Source organism: Notolabrus celidotus, chromosome 3 (genome assembly GCF_009762535.1).
Source record: "Notolabrus celidotus isolate fNotCel1 chromosome 3, fNotCel1.pri, whole genome shotgun sequence".
Taxonomy (NCBI): Eukaryota; Metazoa; Chordata; class Actinopteri; order Labriformes; family Labridae; genus Notolabrus; species Notolabrus celidotus.
The window spans coordinates 12,570,200-12,591,187 of NC_048274.1; the positions used below are offsets into that span (position 1 = coordinate 12,570,200).

General features: G+C 40.8%; 1 protein-coding gene across 2 annotated transcripts in view; it reads right to left on the minus strand.

Annotated features, from left to right (window-relative positions):
- Positions 1–20,988, minus strand: part of sbf2 (SET binding factor 2) — a 139,142-nt gene that overhangs the window by 72,848 nt on the left and 45,306 nt on the right. For both annotated transcript variants that reach the window (XM_034679642.1, XM_034679643.1), the window contains exons 3-6: positions 13,351–13,488; positions 7,538–7,672; positions 7,034–7,144; positions 5,353–5,458 (exon numbers count right to left, since the gene is read on the minus strand). In XM_034679642.1, coding sequence (XP_034535533.1) covers positions 5,353–5,458; positions 7,034–7,144; positions 7,538–7,672; positions 13,351–13,488 — 490 coding nt within the window. The remainder of the gene's footprint in view (positions 1–5,352; positions 5,459–7,033; positions 7,145–7,537; positions 7,673–13,350; positions 13,489–20,988) is intronic.

The window sequence follows — 20,988 nt, forward strand, 5'->3', positions numbered from 1 at the left end:
CTCTGTGGGTGATGACACTCCAGTCCTTATTCATGACAAAAACATCTGTCAGGTCAGCTCCTACAAATATTTAGGTGTCCACCTGGATATTAAGTTCAGCTGGGAGGCCCACATTGATAACCTGTGTTCCCGCATACAGCAAAGATTGTACTTTTTACGTTGGCTCAGGGTGCTTGGTGTTAATCAGCAGGCTATGTTTTTGTTTTATCAGGCTGTACTGGAGAGTATCATTAGGTATGGGATGACAGCATGGTACGGTAACCTCTCTGTTCAGCTCAAAACCAAACTCTCTGGCCTGGTGCAGACTGCCATGAAGGTCATAGGGAAGACTGGCAACCCTTCCCTTCAGGCCATTTATGAGCAGTGTGCTCTTGGGCAGGCCCAGAGATTACTTGGAGACCCGTTGCACATCCTTTACTCTCAGTATGAACTTTTACCATCTGGAAGAAGGTAAAGAGTCCCCAAATGTAAATTGAATCGTTTTAAAAACTCCTTTGTGCCGATCTCTATTAGAGTTTTACATAGTAAATAGCCTGTTAGGGTGGGGACAGTGTTAGGGTGCTCTCTCCTTAAGAGTATGCTGTGTGTTGTATGAATGTGTATTATTTATTGTACTTTTCTTATTTATTTATGTGTTCTTGTGTCATTGTGGTGATTCTAGTAGGAGCAGGTAACGTGCAGCACTGATGTCAAAGACAAATTTCCCTAAGGGGACAATAAAGTACATCGTATCGTATCGTATCGTATCGTATCGTATCGTATCGTACCATTAGGCTAAATTTGCATCCAAATAGACCAGTTTTAGATAGTGTCTCCATCACAAAGGTAGTGTAGCTATGTTAATGCATCATTTTATTATATAATGAAAGACTTTAAGAGTCAACAACTGCAGTGAGAAAAGTCTGTGCAGTATCTGAAACCAGTGACCTGCTTCAGCCAGCCTGAGAGAAAAACAAAAATCCACAACCAAACAGGACAGATTTGTTCAGCAATGATGAAAAAATCTTAGTTCAGAAAAACAAAAGGAAATGACACACTCCTGCACGGTATAAATAATATTTCAAATACCGATGTGACAATCAGGAAGAATTCTAAGTTTACAGTTCCTGTTATTGTTTCCCATCAAGCTACAGAAAGACCAATTCATCACACGTTAGAGTGATAAAGGGAGAGGAACACTGGCAGACGTATCCGCGCCACTAGGGGTGCTGGGTCTGGATGTTTGTCTGTCTGAGAGAAGCATTCAGTGATAAACAGGAAACATAACACATGCCTCAAAAAAAAATCTGTGTTCTGAGTGTAAACAGGCCGAATGACTTTCATCTTCATCAATGGAGGGTCCAAATGTCACGCTAAAATTTTTTGTTGGTAGAACGCCTCTATTCGGCACATAAGACTAACCCTTTGAGGAGCAGGTCTCTGAGATCTAAATAACACACCCACCGCTCCAGACGACATCAGTGACAAAGTCAACAAACAACAAACATCAGTGCGCTCGGTGGCCGGTTTTATCTTGCCCCGGGGGAAGTGCTTCCTGTGGAGAGTGACTGTTAAACACACATTCCTCACTGGTGACTTGGGTGACCTGTGCACGCAGATAGATGTGCCGACGTGCCTGTCTGTACAGTTACAGGCCAACCCTCACAAGGATGATCTAATGAGGAGCAATGATGCACTTGTTCTCGTTTCTTAAGATGATCTGCTGACTGGTAATATCTGGCATAATGTCAGCATGCAGAAGTGTTACACAAGTGGAAGAATGCTAAAACCTCCCCCCTGTTTGAATCTGTAAAGTCTCATTCAGCTTCTGCATACATTTTATTACTTCACGTATCACCTAATTAAAAGTTCATGAAGTGAGATTAAGAACAAAGCCAATATTTACACCAGTCTGCTACTTGTTGCTACACCAGTAGGCGGACATTGCCTTCATTAGATGCTCTACATTAACTGTACTAGTAGGCCTGTATATTAACCATTGACACACTGGAGAATGAAGTCATGTTAAAGGAATAGCTAAACATGTTGGGGTTATTTCTTCTGTGTCATCTCGGCTGGATTACTGTGACTCTCTTTTCACATGTCTGAGCAATGCTTCCCTGAACTGACTACAAGTCCAATCCACTCCAATCCTCATATCTTTGCACTTGCTCTCAATTAATTATAGAGTCCAGTTTAAAACTCTTGTTATTGTGTACAGAGTTCTCAATGGTCAGGCTCCAGTCTACATCAGGGAGCTGCTGAAGTCATATAACTCCAGGAGGACTCTGAGGTCCTCTGATCAGGGTTTACTGGTTGTGCCTCGTACCAGGCTCAAAACTAAAGGAAACTGTGCTTCCCAGGTTGTTGGTCCTAAACTTTTGAACAGTCTCCCTCTGGAACTGACAACTGTGGACATTGTGGACATTTAAAAAAATGTTTGGACTTGCCTTTGTTTAATCTTTTATGTATTTAATACAATTTCGTTTTTGTCTTCTACATAATTTTTTTAAAACACTTTGTGACCTCTGCTCTTGAACAGTCCTCTATAAATAAACTTTACTTACTAACGTTCTTGTCCAGAGAAGTTAAAGGGGAATGAAACCACTGTCATTAGCATAGCTTATAATAAAAACACGGTGAGACAGCTAGCCTGGCTTAGGGAAAGAAATAGCCTACACTGCAAAAACTTCAATCTTACTAACTGCATTTGTCCAATTTCCAAAAGAGCAAGCAAAATGGTCTTGTTAAGTTTCTTGAACTAAGAATTACATCTTTATTCAAGACACTTATTAGAAATGTTTTGCTTGCTGCATCAGCAGACATTTCTACACATCACAAACACTTCAGACCTCATGTTTTGGATTCTGAAATCTTGTATAAGATCTATTTCTGGAATAGTAAAGACACTTTGACAGAATTGTAGGTCTATTGAGATATTTTGACTCGAAACTAGACCAATGCACTTGCAAAATTTTGAGATTTCTTAATATGACAGCATGAGAGAAAGTGGGAAATGACGCGGCGAAGGGCTGACGAGGAAGCAAAAGTAAAGTAAGGAGTAAAAGGAGAAGTCAAGGGTGCCACGTCAAGGGCAACAGCCTCTGTATATGGGATGTGTGATTTAACCTGTAAGATCAAATAGTGCCCCCAAAACCTAATTAATTACACAGTATTTTCTTGTCGGATAAACCCATGAACAGGTGTAAAAAATGAGTTGTGGTTTGGGGTCTTCCTCATCCTCTGCTTCTAACTAAGCTTTATATATATGAATATTATTAGAGGACCTCTGTGCTTCCTGAAATATGGTCAGTGATCCGCCCTAGAACTTTTACTGTACCAATTCCAGGCATGGTTAGTTCAAATAGGACATAAGACACACTAATGCTTTGGAGAAAAGCAGCACTGTACACACACATGTAAGCACCAGCATACTGTACTGATTAATGTAAAGAGGCTTATAAGGGCTGACAGTGCATGGGTGGTTGTTGTGTTAAGATTGTTTTGTTTTGTGTATCCAGATTGGATACAAATGTTTGACTTCCACATAACCCTGATCACATGTGTACCGTGCAAATACCCCCCATGTGCGTGATCATCACTGTATCCAAACAAACAGAGGATGGTGTTAATACACACGGGGAAGTGAAATCGGCTCATGTTCGAAGCACATTCTTCTAATCAAATGAGGCTAAATGAGGCCAACTTTCCATTACAAATCAAATATCAGGTGAATGATCTCTCGTTTCTCTCTCAGACAGATGTACGCCTGGAGGAGCTGCAGGAAGGAGACGTAGGCTGATTCTTGATGACTTAGAAGTATAAAAATACAATGTGGAATAAATAGCTTAGCTTTTTGATTGATGACGGGATGCATTTTTCAAAGGCTTAAGAGATGGACTCTTCATGCATAGCAATGTTTCTAAAACCAAAGACATGGTCATTGATTTCAGAAGGAATAATCACGAGTGAAGTGACTCTAATCAAGGGTCAGCCTATCGAGTCTGTGCAAACTTACAAATACCTTGGGGCCGTCATTGACATGAAACTGAACTTTGAGGCAAACTGTGCAGCAGTGTGTAAAAAGGCTCATCAGCGTCTGCATTGTTTGAGGAAATTAGCTTTCTTTCACATTGATCGAACAATCATAACCATTTTCTACCGTGCTTTTATCGAATCTGTTCTATCCTTTTCTTTAGTCTCATGGTTTGGCCAAATATCTCTGAAGGAAAGGAACTCATTAAACCAGATTGTTAAATGGTCAGTTACACCTCTATTTTAAATAATGCCTCACACCCTCTGCACAGTGATTTCCAGCTTCTACACTCTGGACGACGGTTTTTAGTCCCAAGGTGCAGGACACAGCATCACAAGAAAAGCTTTGTTCCTGCTGCTATTACTGAGCTGAACAAGCAATAGCTTTTATTTTCTCACACAGTCAGCCTCCAATTTTAAGACTTGAGCCCAGATTGTCTTATTTATTCATGTGATTCTATCGTTTTTATTGCTTGACTGTTCTCTGATATGCGTTTTAAATTGAACCTTTAGCACTTTTATCATTTTTATCATGTCTATTCATTTTTAGTGTTAGATTAGTTTTAAGATATTTTTGTAGTAGTTTGTTTTGACATTTATCTTGTAATTTTGTATTGACCTAACATCTCACTGGCTGCAAAACAAGTTTACCTACAGGTACACATAAAGTAACCTGAACCTGAACCTGATGACTAAACTTTCCAATGTGTGGGTCACTTGGATCAGGCACGTTGCATCTTTAGCAAAACATGTATTGTCAATGCAAACCGTTTCCAGTCCACACATACTGAGAAAACACGTGAAATCAGCAAACTGCATCAAATCTTCATCATGTGCTCGTTTCAGCACACACGTTGTGGGGACAAAGCTAAATTTGATAATCCCACCTCACACTCTTTTTTTTTGTAGAATTAATCCAAAACCTGAATGGACCATTTCAAAATGTCACCAATTTTTAAAGTCCGACAGATTAAGTTTACCTCCATGTGATAAGCAAAGTAGTACAGAGCCTTTACAAATGTGGGATTGAATGAAAGTAAAATGTGTCACACATATTAAGCTGCTTTATGTAAGCTAAAATTTATGAACAACACCAGGGTCATGATTTGGACAAGTCTTCTTTGTGGGTTTACCATCAGATTATTTCAAGTCACTTCACAAAATGTGGGATATTTTGTAAACTCTGCAGCGGTTGATTCAGATCAACAAAGACGTGACACAGTAGCATGAAGAGACAGGTTTTCAGTAAGTCACTACCAAGTCACAGTATGACTCAGTACTAAGACTCCTCCTGTGTCATGATTACTGGTTAGTGGGTATCTGAGTGTGTGGACCCACCCAGCTGTTGGAAGAGCAGAGCAACACTTTTGCATGTGACAGGCAGCGTGTCGTTCAGAGGTGTCTGGATGAGCTGCCGGTCTCCTGCTCCCAGGCTGAACAGCTTCTGCAAATTGAGAGCAGAGAAGGTCAAAATAAATCATGTCACCTCTACAGTCATCATGTCTACAGGGCAAAGCACCTCTGCAACCGACAGTCATCCTTTAAGATTTACAGCTAAGAGTGGCTGGCTGTGTCAAATAATGAAGACGCATGCTCGTCAGTGCTGCACATACGATGCAGCTGCTGAGCTGGATTATCTATCTCAATCAATTTGCTTGTCAATGAGAAAAGTAAATCTCTACTGCATGTTCAGAAAAAGAGAGATAAGGATATTGAATAGACGAGGGTTTTGACAGAATCATAAAATATTTGCAGAACAAATTCAAGGCAAACTTTCTGTGCAGGACTTTTCTCTGGATGTAAAAGTCTATGAATGATTTGTGATTCTGCTTCGTGCCTTTAATATTCAGACAACACATTTCTGCAGTCAAGTGGAAAATGAAAGGGTCGCCATTTCTACAATTCTTCACATACCCGGGTGCTATTTTGACAAATGGGTCTGTTCCACGGCTGAGCTTGCGCCTAAAGGCAGGTTATAGAACTTTGGATTTTAGGTGGCGTCTAGCTGGAGAACAAACCAAATTCCTTCCCCTTACAGCACATTACCCGCCGTTAAAAACTAAATCTACACCTGGGTTAATTGATGTGGACTTCTCAGTCATAGACGTACAGATATTTTCCAATATGATCATGGCCCATTTGACGCTAGGTTTTATTTTATAGAGTAATCTATTGCCTGATTCCCTGCATTTATAGCCTCAACTTCTGACATTCAGCCTCCAACTGGAGAAAACAAGATGTTTTTTTTTTTGTAATAGGGAAACTTAATGTACTGACATTTTCACAACATTTTCCCCTAAACTGTTATAAACAGTTTAGGAGCCCTGCTCTCCTTTTGACCTACTCTGACGCTGAGGTTTTTTGCTCCGAATAACACTATGGAAAAAAAGGATGAAGATGTGGGTATTAGAAAACCACTGCGTGAGGCTAGACAATAATCTTTGGAACCATCTGAACGCAACATTCCTGATTGGCTGAACTGTTCACATAAATCAGTTTTGTAGTCCTCCATCGAGCGCCAGCCATCATCTCCTCAAACCATCAGTGGCTTGACAGTGAAACAGGGCTGTTTAACTCTTTCTAGACCCCTTGTCTGCTGTGGATATGTAAGGAGCATGTCATATCTCTCTCTCTTCATCTCCTCTATCCCTCTGTTTCAAACCCAACTCAGCAGATGTGTGTCTAACATGAGTCTAGTCCTGCTGGAGGTTTCTGACTGTTAAAGGAAGTTTGTCCTTGCCGCTGCAACTTGCTAAATGCTGCAAAGTGCTCTGCTAATGGTGGATTAAGATGAGATCAGACTCTGAGAGTCCTGTCTGTAAGATGGGACTGGATCTTATCCTGTCTTGATGTTGGTTCGTTGTTAAAAATAGAACATAGAGTACGGTCTAGACCTGCTCTGTTTGTAAATCGTCCAGAGATAACGTTTGTTGTGATTTGGCGCTATATAAATAAAGATTGATTGATTGATTGATTGATTGAGACAGATAGTGCAGGCTTTGCATCACAAAGGACTTACCTGGGATCCACCAGCAATAGGAACCTGGAATGTGAAGAGGTTCGCCACCAGACCCTCTAAAGGGAAACTCAGGCTATCGATGTACACAGTGTAGATCAGGCCCAAGCAGCCCTGGAAGAACAAAATATGAAATATGAGTAGTACACATGGACAAAATCAGAGCTAGCTTCATCCCATCACACCTGGGCTTTCAACAAAAATACACAGGCACAGAAGTTCTTCTTAACATGAACATCGAGGCTGACGGCTAGTCTGTGAAACCTGTGATCAAACTCATCTGGAATGAAGAGATTAGAGGTGTTTATGCTTCAATGTCTCTTATACTCTACTAGAGTACGTGCAGGCTCACTGTTAAGCAAACTCGGGCCTACTTTGCAGACAGTAAAAAGCAGATTAACATCATCTCAAAGCTGCCAGAAAGCACTGATTTGAGAAAAATTCAGACTATTCCTTGTACAAGACAGAAAAATATTTTTCAATCAAGGTCATATGTTGTTCTATTACCCGGAATATTTCGGGGTAATCCAGCCTGGACACGAGGATGAGACTTTTTGGTGCAAACACTTGAGCTGGCTGGATCAGGCCATCCTCCTCTGCCTCCTCATCTTCATCTCCATCAGCCTCAATATTCTTTGATCCCTGAAACATTGAAAAAAGAAGCAAGAGTTCAACACGGTGCCACGGACTGCATACCTTCAACTGTTCAGTAGAGCATGTTCACACAGCTGAGCTCCTGCTTTAGCTTGTGAATACATCCTGTGATTTAAACTCGTTGTTAACACGTTGCATGATTTTTTCACGTTCTTCAAGGAAAAACAAGTGATGTACAAAAACATAAAAGTGTATATTACTGAGTAATGCATGAAGTGATGAAGTTTGATGAATCAACATACAGAGAAGCTCCACAACTTACACTCCCTTTAACCCTTTCCACTTCAGGGAAGCATCAAAAACAGGTTTGAAATTAGAAGAAGTAAAACGTGTTCAGTGTTTTTCCATGAATAATAGCGCAGATGAAACTCTTGCATCAGATTAAGTCACAGCTTTAGCCCCCAAAGAATCTTAAAATCCTACTTTGTCTTATTAGAGGAGACACACAGTTTTGACTATTAATTATCTCCTCTCCCAATCAGTCCCCGTGCAACATCGCTGCTCATCCCACTGGAGCCATTTCATAAACACAACAGAATTTTTCTTAAATTACGATGAGGTTGATCAAAGTTCTTATTTACAAAGAGAGGAAAAAAAGGGTATGAATCAGATCCCTCAGAAGAGATAAAAAGAAGCTGGGGAGTTTTGTGGTGCTGCTCTCTGGAGCCATATATCCTCCAAAAACACCAGAGGCCTCTGTGACTCTCGCAGAGATTCTAATAACCTCATAATGTGCAGTTAATTCTATTTGGAGGGTTGTGTTTTTTATAGTTGTGTGAAATAAATCACTGAGACAATATTCTGTATCATAAATCCCAATAATCTCCTTCCAAATTATGCTGAATATTACACTCTGGGCTTTTATGCACACAAAGAAACCCTGAAATAAAACATAATGAGTGAGCTGGTTTTATAATTTGAAGATTTTAATAGCAGGGATTATAGCACAAAACAAGAATGACGTTTCTTAAAAATAAACCGCAGAAGAGCATAAATATTGTTCTGTTAAAGAGGACCAGATTCAAAAACAGTATGGGGTCACAAAAGTTAGGACTATGAGTGCACTGAAAGTAGTTTTGCTCTAATCAGACATGTTATCTAAATTTTCTCTAATCAGAACAAGCTCGTCCTACAAGCAGCAGCCTGAGTATGTTTCTAATTGTCTCTATCGTGGATCCCCGAGCTCTATCAGCACCCTGATACACTCATTCCTCACTAAAGCCTTTATCATTTTCTGGTATATTTCTCCAGGCAGTGAAAACATGCCGTAAGTGCTTCAGTATCTTCAAACCCTCGCTGCATGGGATCAAAAATAACCCATTCAGATGGAGGTCACATTTCAGCATTATTCTTAGGATTTGGTTCAATTATTAGACAAAATACATTCCTCCGCTGCCTGTCTGGACTCTTTCTCTGGTATCCAACCGAGCAGATAAGGACGTCACGTTAAAGAGGACGGATTGTTAAAACACCCTCACGTTTCAGGAGGATCTTCAGAGGGATCCAGGAATGTGGGTTTATTTTGAAGTAAGACGATGTCTGGACGGGGCCAAATATAGCCTGATATAATAATTAACACAGGACTGATGAAAAAGGTACACTGGTGTTTTGATGGGGATACAGTATGCTGTACACATAAAGCATCCATGTGTCTTCCTGGAATACAGAAACGTCTCAATGACCGAGTGCTATTTTAGACACAGGGTTCACATAATCTGCTTACTTTTCTTTCTTTCTCACTTTAAAAAGCTCAAATATATTTGTTCTAGTTCACAAGAAACTACAGTCGAGGTATTCCTGTCTAAACAGCAGTGGAGTGAAGTTTAAAGGTCTCTCTTTGAATCATGGTCTCTTTTATAACCTGTCTGATTGACTCTCTTCTTGAAGGCAGCAGGACAGTGAATCAAGCATTTATCAGCTTTAAGAGAGCAAAGTTAAACTTCTGAGTCTTAGTGCAGGAACCATTTGATTTGGTTTTTGGTCACTTATTGTAATATTGTCAGAATTTAAAAAAGACAGATTGGTGCCTGCATGACTATAAGGCAGCCTACTTAGCAGTGAATCACAATAATCCAATGGAAGGGCAACCCCTCATGTTTGATCCATCATAGGGACGATGAAGACGGCCTGTTTCCTGCGTGTGCATTTCAAGATTCTGTGGTACTACAATCCTCAATCATGATTCAGACGATCTCTTGACGCTTTTTGCACCTCGCATCTAAAAACCTGCAGCTCCTAACACCTGCTCTACAGATGAAAAAAGAGAGACAGAGATCTTTCTGTGCCTTCCTCTTGTACATGCATTGATTGAGCCACACTATCTCTGCAGGTATGATTCTCATACTGCTGTTAAAAAAGTTACATGCAGCTGTGTGTGTTTAGGGGGATAACAGAAAGAGAGTAATATAAACAAATAAAAATTTTTTGTGAAAACATACTTTGAAAAAATTGAACAAAAGCTCAATTCATCTACATACTTACCGAATAAAATAATTCATAGGTGACATATTGTAATGTAGGGATGATGCATCCATTGTATCCTCCCAACTGGTACAGTGTCATTCTGTGGAAAACACTGCAACCCTTTCCTTCCACATACAACAGATGATAGGGGTGCAGTCGGTCTAAGCGCCGACCCCATACACAGAGGCTATAGTCCTCAGATCAGAGGTCATAGGTTCGACTCCCGACCTCGACCATTTGCTGCATGTCTTGCCCTGTTCTGTACTCCCCACATTTCCTGTCTCTCTCTAGCTGTCCTGTCCAATAAAGGCAAAAAATGCCCAAAAACTTAACTTTAATAAAAAAAATATACAGCAGATGAATACTTTGTGCAGTTATTTAACAACTGAACCAAACTTCTGTTATTTAATCCAAATGCTTAATCTGAAGAATGTGTGAAAAATCAAGCTTCAGCACCCACTAATTGCTTGCATTGCCAGTCCCATGATAGCAGTAAACAAAGACAAACTTTAAAAAAGCATGCCACAAACTCAAATCTGTTGTTAATGTGAACTTACTGTCCTCCCACTGAGCCAGAGTGTGAGGACAGAAAACAGACCGAGGAAGACTAACAATTCAATTCTGTCCGAGGATGATAAACGGGTCTGTCTCGGGCACGGCGGTGTTTACGGCAGAGGGACTTCACCAGCCGCTTGTATACCAGCACTGTGAACACAGGCGTCTTCAAAGAAAGCCTTAAACATTTAACAACGCGGCTATTTTTGGTAATTTTCTCTCTTTTATGTGACACTGTGCCCCGAAGTCTTCTTCCTCTAAAGCTCGTGAACAAACACGCAAAAATGTGCCGTGTTGTGCAAACAGAGGATGTTTTGTGTGATCACTGATTCACACAACAAGCTGAAAATGCTCAAGTAATGAGTAAATGATGCACTACTACAGTGCTGATTCTTACAATATGACTTTGACTGAGCTGGCACATATTTCTGGGAAACGTCTCAATCGGAAACTTCCCCTGGATTTGCTTTGCTGATCTAACCGGTATGTGAGAGATAACTGTCTGCCACATGTGTGGGGTCATGTGAAATCACAGGGGGCTGTGCGACATGAGTTCTTCAACGCCTCTAACCAAGTCAAACACAGTGAAACAATTCCTTTGGTATTCTGTGAGGATATGGCAGAAGGGAAACTAACAAGATGGCTCATTACTAAATAATCGATCCCTGCCAAACAAATCTGTTTTAGTGCTTGATTTATAGGGCGGGTTGAACATTTGTGCCGTGACTGCTAATCTGCAATCAAACAGTTTTTGGCACGAGTATCAAATGAAAGGTGCTGGAGGGGAGCAGAGGTCCATCCTCTTTAAAACAGCATCTGTCAGCAAACACACTATTTATTCATTTATTAGACATGATTTAAAAAGGCTTTGTTCTTTGTTGCTGATTTTAATTCTCACATCACGCACACGACAGACTCAAAGCTACACACGTGCCAGAGAGTGAAACAAAGAAAAACAATACGCCGTTATTAAAAAGCAGAGACAAAGATGTTACAACTCAAGTAAGATATCCCGAAGGGTTCTAATAGTTGTAAGAGACACATGAGGATGGAAATGACCTCATGGATGTTATTACAGTAAAAGTAATTAAAGCTTATCATTATGATGATCTTATGACTGTAGGTCAAAGTCATGTAATATGTTGTTAGTGTTATGGCCCTGCATGGATCTCTCCTGTGGTTCAGTCCTGTGTGTAACACTCAAGCGGCAACCTCCGGTCTTAAAATATGAAGCCAATGTGGATGTGTTAAAAACTGCAGTTCATCAAGCGTCCACTTGAGGCTGGCTGCAGAAACACCGGACACCACATACACACCAATTCAAAACAGATGATCTTTACAGCAGAGATAAACATGTTTACAGCCTGGATCAGAAAACAGTTTTGGGTCTCTATCAGTACACCCTATATTGGGGGTTGAGTTTTTTATAACTTGTTATTTTTTAAGGTATTAAACGTATGAGTTTTGCCCAAATAAGGGCATGGCTGACTTTATTGACGGGTGGGCACCTTGTAGTTGTTAGCAAAGAGGCTTTAGAGCCCGCCTCAACTCCACATGTTTGCGTCATACTAGATCGACCATAGTTAGAATGAATCAGCATTTTAAATATGGCAATCGCAGAAAATAAGCTTCAAATGTCACTGAGACTACATCCATTTACACTACCAGTCAAAAGTTTGGAAACACCTTCTCATTCAAGGGTATTTATTTATTTTAATTATTTGAAACACTGTAGATTAATACTGAAGACATCAAAACTATGAAAGAACATATATGGAATTATTTAATTAACAAAAAAGTGTTAAACAAACCAGAATAGGTTTCATATTTCAGATTCTGTAAAGTAGCCCCCTTTTTCCTTCATGACAGCTTTGCCCACTCTTGGTATTCTCTCAGTCTGCTTCATGAAGTGGTCTCCTGGAATGGTTTCTAATGAACATGAGCCTTGTCAAGAGTTCATTTGTAGAATGACTTGTCTTCTTAATGTGTTTGAGACCATCAGTTGTGTTGTTCAGAGGTAGGGTTAGTACACAATGGATAGCCCTATTTGACTCCTGATGTAATCCATATTATGGCAAAACCATATTATTTCATAGTTTTGATGTCTTCTGTATTAATCTACAATGTTGAAAATAATTAAAATAAATAAAAACCATTGAATGAGAAGGTGTGTCCGAACTTTTGACTGGTAGTGATGTCCACTTATTACACAGTCAATGGTATCACTACAGGTTGTATTCATCTTTTTGTGAGTCTTCTCGTTGTGCCTCTCTTTACATTGCTATAAAAACTGCTGCACAGATTGTCAATGTAATTGTCTTTATAGGGTCTCTGAAGCAACTGAGGACCTTCACTTTTAGAATTTGTGGATGAGCTACATCTCAACTGTGACGCTGAAAAAGATCAAGTTATTACTGCAAATTGAACAAATGAGTTGAAACATGAATTCAAGCAGCACAGAACATCATTAAAGGTGTAAAAGAACAGATTGTTCATTCATAGAGAGCACTCAAACTTAACTGTGTGTGTGTATGTGTGAGTGTGTGTGTGTGTGTGTGTGTGTTTGTGTGTGTGTGTGTGTGTGTGTGTGTGTGTGTGTGTGTGTGTGTGTGTGTGTGTGTGTGTGTGTGTGTGTGTGTGTGTTTTACCTGCAGATTAACCTCAGCCTCGTAGAAGGTGAGGCAGGAACAGTAGTGTCGGTCTGAATCGATATCTGTCAGCACAACAGTGAAGAAGGTGGGTGCTTTTCTATCTCGGGACAGCCTCCAACCTCCGGGCTGGCAGAACTGAAAAGAGCAGAAATAAAACATCATTACGTGAGATTACCACGACAGGATTTTCAAGTACAACAATATGATACGTCATCGTCAATCATTTAATCATTACAGATAGAACATTTCAGCATTTTAGTCAAAGATTTAGAGTTGTTCAAACATCAGTGTTTAATATGCCTTCAGTAACTTTCTGCTGGTTACTCATTCAACCTTAAGTGGACTGGGTATAAGCATACTACTCCTGCCAGTCTAACCCTGATGCCCCCATAGCGAGAGTAGACAGGATGTCCTGCTCCTGTGCAACAATTACATCTGCCCAACAGAGCGGGAAGTGGCATGTTCAGTATTTATTTTCATTAGAAGTCATCAAGGAAGGTGCCAGGCCAAACCACCTCCGAGCTCCTCGACAGTTCGATAATTACTGCAAATATCTTTAACTAGACTCATGAAAATACCAAGAATTTAAGCAACATGCAGGCTTGTGGCCCAGATGATGAAATTAATGTTTAAAGTGAGTGTTCAAACTCTGAAGCAGTGTTGGGAATCACTACGAGAAAGACAATTCCATTTAAACTGTTCCTTGAATAAGAACGTATTGTTTGTTTCCAAGGAAATTGTCTGTTGATTGAAGATTTGATAATGATGTAAATCAAAAAGTATCAATGCATGACGGTGCAGAGCATATTTTTTGTAAATAGCAGCACTGAAACCAAGAAACAATGTCAGCATAATAAAAAGCATATCTAACAGGTTTTAACAGTGTGAGTCATAACCAATCATAATGGAAAACATCTGCATTGTGGGGAAAAAAAACAATTTTTTTTTGTTATGGTGTTTTAATAGACATGCATGGTTTATTGGGAAACTGAGTTTCAAGTGGGAGACTTTAGTTTTGCAAATGTTTCCATGTGCACCAAGAAAATTGACAAAAATGTCAATTAAACAAGCCAGTAAATGAAACCACACAGTGTAATAAAGGGTTATAGAATGAAATGAAATGCTACTATCTCAAACAAACACAATTGAGGGGATATTAATAGCTGCAGAGGAATCATTATTTATGGGGCAAACTTGAGGGCCAAAGTATGTGAGGCAGGCGGGCATTCGGTCCAAGAGACGGGTGTTTGTGTCTGGTCTCTCTCTGTTTTTGCTGGAGGCCCAACCGGCCCTGGCTCTGAAAACACTGTTTAGACTGCTCCTCGGGGGTTACGAGGGGGATCACTGGACACATGGAGGAAGAGAGGAGTCTGGGTAAAGGAGGGGTGGGTGAGGGCGAAAAACAGATGGATGGATGGATCTGTGTACAGCCAGAGACACACATATGAGCACAGCAGAAAAAAAAGATGAGACAGAGAAGGAGAGAGAGAGAGAGGGAGTCTCAGGACAGGAAGGAGAAGGGGAAGAAAAAGAGGAAAGGAGGAAAAAGGAGGGGCGAGGTCTGGACCAGGATGCCACCATCTTCCAACAGATACAATAGCTCGCAGGAAATCTGGTAAAGCTGCTTTGTAGTCAAGTGTGTGTATTTGTGAGTGCATACACAAAGACAAGTGCAGATAACTGTGATCGTGTCCTAAACTATTCCAAGTATGCCATTCATTGTTGTCAAAAAAGAGATAAACACCTCTGGGACTGCATAGCTCAGAAGATGATGGGAGATAGACATCCTGTGTGTGTGCGTGAGTGTGTGTGTGTGTGTGCAGGAATGTGTGCATTAGGGAGTGAGGGACTAAGTGAGATGCAGAGAGCACGTGGAGGCGTGATGGTGAGAGCTTGAATGGACTTCCCTGATATTAAATCAGTGTTTCCTTTGAGCCGTTATCTGGCCTGTAGGTCTGCAGAGAGACACTCCGGGGCTGGCCCAGCTTCAAAGACACTTGAGGGAGTTCAGTGTTTAGTAAACTCGACTTGATTCAGAGGCCGTGGCATCCAGACAGACTTCTGACATCATTCACATACAACTTATGACTGCGGAATAAAAATATGAATGAGTATCCAGCTTTGATGTTTGTGGATGCGATAACAGATCAGGGAAGCTCAATGTAAAGAATGAGAAGATGTTAACAAACGTGTTGATTCAATGTGATTTTCCCTGTTGTGTTTCTACCACAACATTTGTTTTGTCGGCTTTGATTATGTGCTTATGACTTACATTTTTAACGTTAACAAAAACTATCATAAATCCAACCCAAGTCTTTGCGTTCCTTGTTTGTTTGCGGATCTTTGTGATTTAAGAATCTGCCAAAATATTTTGCAACTCTTGCAAAAAAAGCAGGAAACTTCGGAAGGGCCGCAATGCTCTCTGCAAACAATGTTTATCATGTTAAATTGAAGTATGCGCAACCATGAGTAAACAGAGAAAAATATACTTGAAACGTCCAAGTTGAAAAATGATTTGATTTGCAAATCAGTCAAACACAGTCGCAGCGTGCGGTGAGGATATAAACACAGGGGTCACATTTTTCAGGGATAATCCTATCAGGATTAGGCAAAATGGATAAAGATGTGTTGGTCATGACGTAAAAGAACAAAATTAAGGAATACTATTAAATGAAGGAACGAAATGTCATAATGTCAGGCTACAAAAAGTGTGAACTGTAGAGCAGATCAAGGCCCTTTCAAACACCTGTCATAAACTGGCTCAAGGTTCATGACAAATACAGGGAGGGTACTAGAGTTAAAAGCAAATTATAATTGTTTATTGTTTATTGTACAGAAAAGAAAAACTGGAGAATCAACTGAAAATATGGAGTCGGCAAAGTCAGTGATGTGAATGTGGATGTGGAGTGTTGTCAGGCAAAACAAAGACACAAATGTGAAGCTGGGAAGAGTCCTGATTGAAAGAGAGAGAGAGAGAGAGAGAGAGAGAGAGAGAGAGAGAGAGAGAGAGAGAGAGAGAGAGAGAGAGAAAGAGCATCACTGGGTTTGGGCATTTATGCTCTTAAAGCCAGGTGATCTGAATCAGGCCTCTTAAATCAAAGAGAGACAAGGATGGATTAGTCAAGTCCGTATGGAGAGAGTTAAGGCTGATTTATACTTCTTTGTCAAATCAACAAAATGTAACTAAGCGTAGAATCGACGCGGACCGCAAGCCCTGTGATTGGTCCCCTTTGGTCCCGGCATTGTCTTTCCCGCATTTACAGCACTTCCGGGATCCTGGACATCAGCCGCACATCGGACGAGTATTTCATCTCCTCCTCTATATTCTTCCCTGTAATCATGTCTGTATGATAAAAAGTAACAAGTATCAGCTGTAGATTAACATAACACGCTCTGAATCGATGTGGAAAAGTAAACAGAGATCGTAGCGGGCCCGGAAGGAGGCGACCGGCTATCAGAGAGAACACACTGCCCTCGAGCATTTTGGCGGGGAATTGCTGGGTGACACATCGACGCACAAGTATGGGGGGCTCATGTTGGTGTCAGCCCCTGCTGCGTAGGGGCGACGCAGAAGTACAAATCAGCCTTTAGGCAGAGACCGTCACACCTTCATGATACCCAGAATGATGGGGGAAATGAGGATATCTACAAAGATGAAGAGTCAAGGGACTGACAAAGAGCATGAGACCAAAGAGCATGAGACCAAAGCTTGATCGTACATTCAGCATGACGCAAAACTCCACAGCGGTCCAACAGTCGCAAAGGTCAACTCGCACAAACCTAGCCTATATACACAAATACACACACACACACACACACACACACACACACACACACACACACACACACACAAATCCACACAGCTGAGAGAAAGGACATCTCCCATTCCTAAATTAGATCTCAGTCAAGTGACAAAGGAACTCCGGGACACACTTGGCGTATTAATGTCAAAGCTAAGTAAACTGCTGCCCTCCAGCTAAACCCTCCGCATCACATCATGTGCTGCAGCCTGGTATGACCGACACCTACCCGACTACACCGCTCACCCTCCCAGACTCTGACACTGGAGCTGCAGTCTGACCTGCTAAGCATTGTCACGGCAGAGTGTATGGAGAGCAACACCATTAAAAAAGAAAAAACAACACATGGAGGATTTGCCTGATTAGGACAGGACGGCATTCTGATAGTGTGACATGACATTAAGGCCGAGTCAGGCCGGCGCAGGCCAGATATAACCAGAGCAGCAGCCATTACAAGAGATGACTCAGGATAAAAGAGATGGAGGGAGTCGATTCAGCTGTCTTTCAGTATGATTCAGCTGAATCATGACTAAAACAAGCTTTTCTGTGTTTTCATTATATCCTGACACTTACGAACCTGCTCCTCAGGGACATACAAACACACGTTGAAGGGTTATAAAACCTTTAAAGAGTTCCTGTTACCACAAACTAGCTCATCCAGCTAATCTATTTGGAACTTGTTGCATAATTTGGTTGAGTTACAGCTTTAAATGAAATCAGGCACCACGTTCTTAAAGATTTATCTCTGTTGCAATAAAATGTCCGAAGACTAAGCTGTCTCTGATCTCAGCATCGACAGGAATGACCTCAACCGAATGGGAGGAAGAGGAAAACACTTTTCACACTCCGCTGTCGACAATCTGCAACTTCAAAATGCACAAAACGAAGATTTAAAACGAAGCAATACACTGATGTTTGGTTTGAAGATAGAGAGCAGCAAATCTGGAAGAGCTGTCACTTTAACTGCCTGATAGTATGTGATTAATCGATCTTACTTGGAAATATGCCTGTGATCAGATAAAGCTCCATCATCTCCACTCGCTGTTCTTCTGGTTTTTATGTCTGCTCTAACTACACCATAAACTTTTGCCATAGTAACCAGAGTGATTTTGGTCAATATCATTCCTCGAGCGTGAGTTTACGTACCAAAATTTAATGGATTTGTCCTTGGCCCACGCTACATCCTCCCATCGAGTTTCATAATAATCATTTCAGGACTTTTTAGTAATTCTGCTGAGAAAGAAATGCACCCAACTGTTAACCCCCGTGAGAGACATTATTAGTAAATATGGCTGCCAGACAATAGCCAATCTGACAGTCAATATTACATAAAAGGAAATGCATGAAAAAACAATCTAGATCAACGTATAATCTGCTGAACCTGCACACAATACCAACGTCTTGTTGACAGAGTCTGAATGGAAAGCTACTGCCAAGACAATGTGGTCAGGAAAACTGAACAGATGCGCTCTTCAATCATCCTCTCCCCCGCTACCTTGTTCTTTCCTCAGTCATGTTTTAGCGACTCATGCCAGGAAGAAGACACAAAGACGGAAAGACAAGCGAGGAGGTCAGTGGCGTGCTGCCTGCCCGGACCTCCTGCTTTATCAGGTCTGCAGGATGAGCGGCGGACAAAACAACCAGAGACGGTTGCTGCAGTCGTGCGGTTTGGCACTCAAACAAACCTCCGCCCACCCTTCGACCTCAACCATCCTCTAAACTCAGGCGAACGTGTTGAATTCAATAAACAAAACTGTCAACAAAGTGACCATAATAGCGCTGTTATCCAAATACTATTTACATCGGGCTGAGTCCATTTTCTGCCAAAGTTTAGCTTCGTCTCAGAGGACTCTGCTGAGGTGGCATCTCTCCCTCCAGGGCCATTCCTCAGCTCTGCTTCCCCACTGTCACCCACTCTCCATGTTTCATCCACTGCGTAGTTATGCAATGCGCAGCACATATGGTTCATTTTAGAGATAGATATTTTTAGATGACCATGATGGACCACATCAATGTCTAGTCATGCAGGAGAGGAAGAGTCATCTAACAAGTTCTGAAAACTATCCGTACACGAAATCTTGAGCTTCATAGATGCCATATGTGCAGGAAATGTAACACCCCAAGAACTGACTACAAGAGGTATTTTTAGCACAAACTGAAAAAGTTTATTTTAGCCGAACATAGTCCAGGAGCAAGATCATAAGGACAACTTATCCGACCCCCCAATGTCCCAAGGGCAGATCCGTTCATTTCAGGCGAATAGTTGGGTTTATTTCAAAACACAGCATAAATTAAAAACACACGGCCAGCTCTCCACATGCAACTCAAAAACAAAAAGGCATCAAGAGGCAAATGAAAAGGAACCTCCAGAGAATCGGACATTCCGGTGCCTAAATCAATCCACTGTCCGATGAGTTCATCCTGCTCTCTTCTTAACCTTCCTCATTAAGTTAAACCTGAAGCCAATGTGTGATATTCAAAGTTGGCATGAAGCACTCGACATTAAATCAACTGTCATCATGTTTGTTTTGGTCAAAATTGGTTAACAAACAGCACATCTTCTAAGAATAAACAAGTTGAATCATTGCAGAATCTGTTGTCAAGAGCACAAAAATTCCCTCTCAGAATCCAAGTGAAAGTCCACGGATTATTCCAGACAATGTTTTATAGCAGGTTCAAGCGGTAAAGCTAACATTAAACCCACTTGAGAAGTATGAAAACAAGAAGGATTTAATAAATCCTCCAGCAACCGTGAGGGAAGCAGTCAAAGCTAAAGCGAGAAGAGCTCTAAGAGGAAGAGTGTCAGGCTTAAGGCATTAAAGCAAAATTAATCAATGACTTCAGCTTAAGAAGGACTCGGTCTGTCATGTGTCAGCATGCCTGCTTACACAACTGACCATGGCCTGATGGTCTGTTAGCAAACTGTACTTCTGAGACAAATTTCAAAAACCATGTCAGAGACGAAGTCAACATGTGTGAGCTCTACGGTGGCCCTGAGAGCGCAATGTTTACGACTTTTAAAAAAAAAAAGGGAGAAGAGAAGAGAGATGAAGAAAAAATGTTCATTTGACAACATATGCATTGATTTAAAAAACAACAGAAAATAAAGCTGCAAATATTTGAATAAAGAAGTGTTTGAATTTGGCTAATTTGGGGAGCATGATGAAATATATCTGTGGAGGTTTTGTCATAAACTGCAGTTCCTCTAGTGTCCACTTGAGGCTGGCTCTGGAAGTACCGGAAACCACATACACACCCATTCAAAAAAAGGCGATCTTTACAGCAGAAATAAACATGTTTACAGCCTGGTACAAAATTTGATTTTAGTCTGAACAGCTAATTTCTGTAACGGCACACACTGTATTGAAGGTGATTTTTTTCTTTTTTTTTTCTTATTTTATTTAATTTTATTTAACCAGGAGAAAACAACATTGAGATTAAAAATCTCTTTTTCAAGTGTGTCCTGGCCAAGATCAGCAGCAGCACATTCCAGAAAAGTTACAGACAATAAACACATCATTCTAAAACATTACAACATATCCTGGGTTTCAGAACAAAAGTAATCAGTCAAAGCATCTACAAACTGAAGCATCTTCCTCAAGGGCCTTCAGTCTGCTTTTAAACACATTTAAAGAGACAAGCTCACTCAAACTCAGGATCTCCTGCAACAGGTTCCAGGCTGCAGGAGCAGCGTATCTAAAACTCTTTTTACCCATTTCAAGACGCACTCTGGGGACTGAAGGCAAAAGCAAGTTTTGTGACTAAATACGAGGGAAGCAAGTTAAGAATCGCCTTATAAACAAGGACATGCGCATACGTTTAGACGATATTAAGA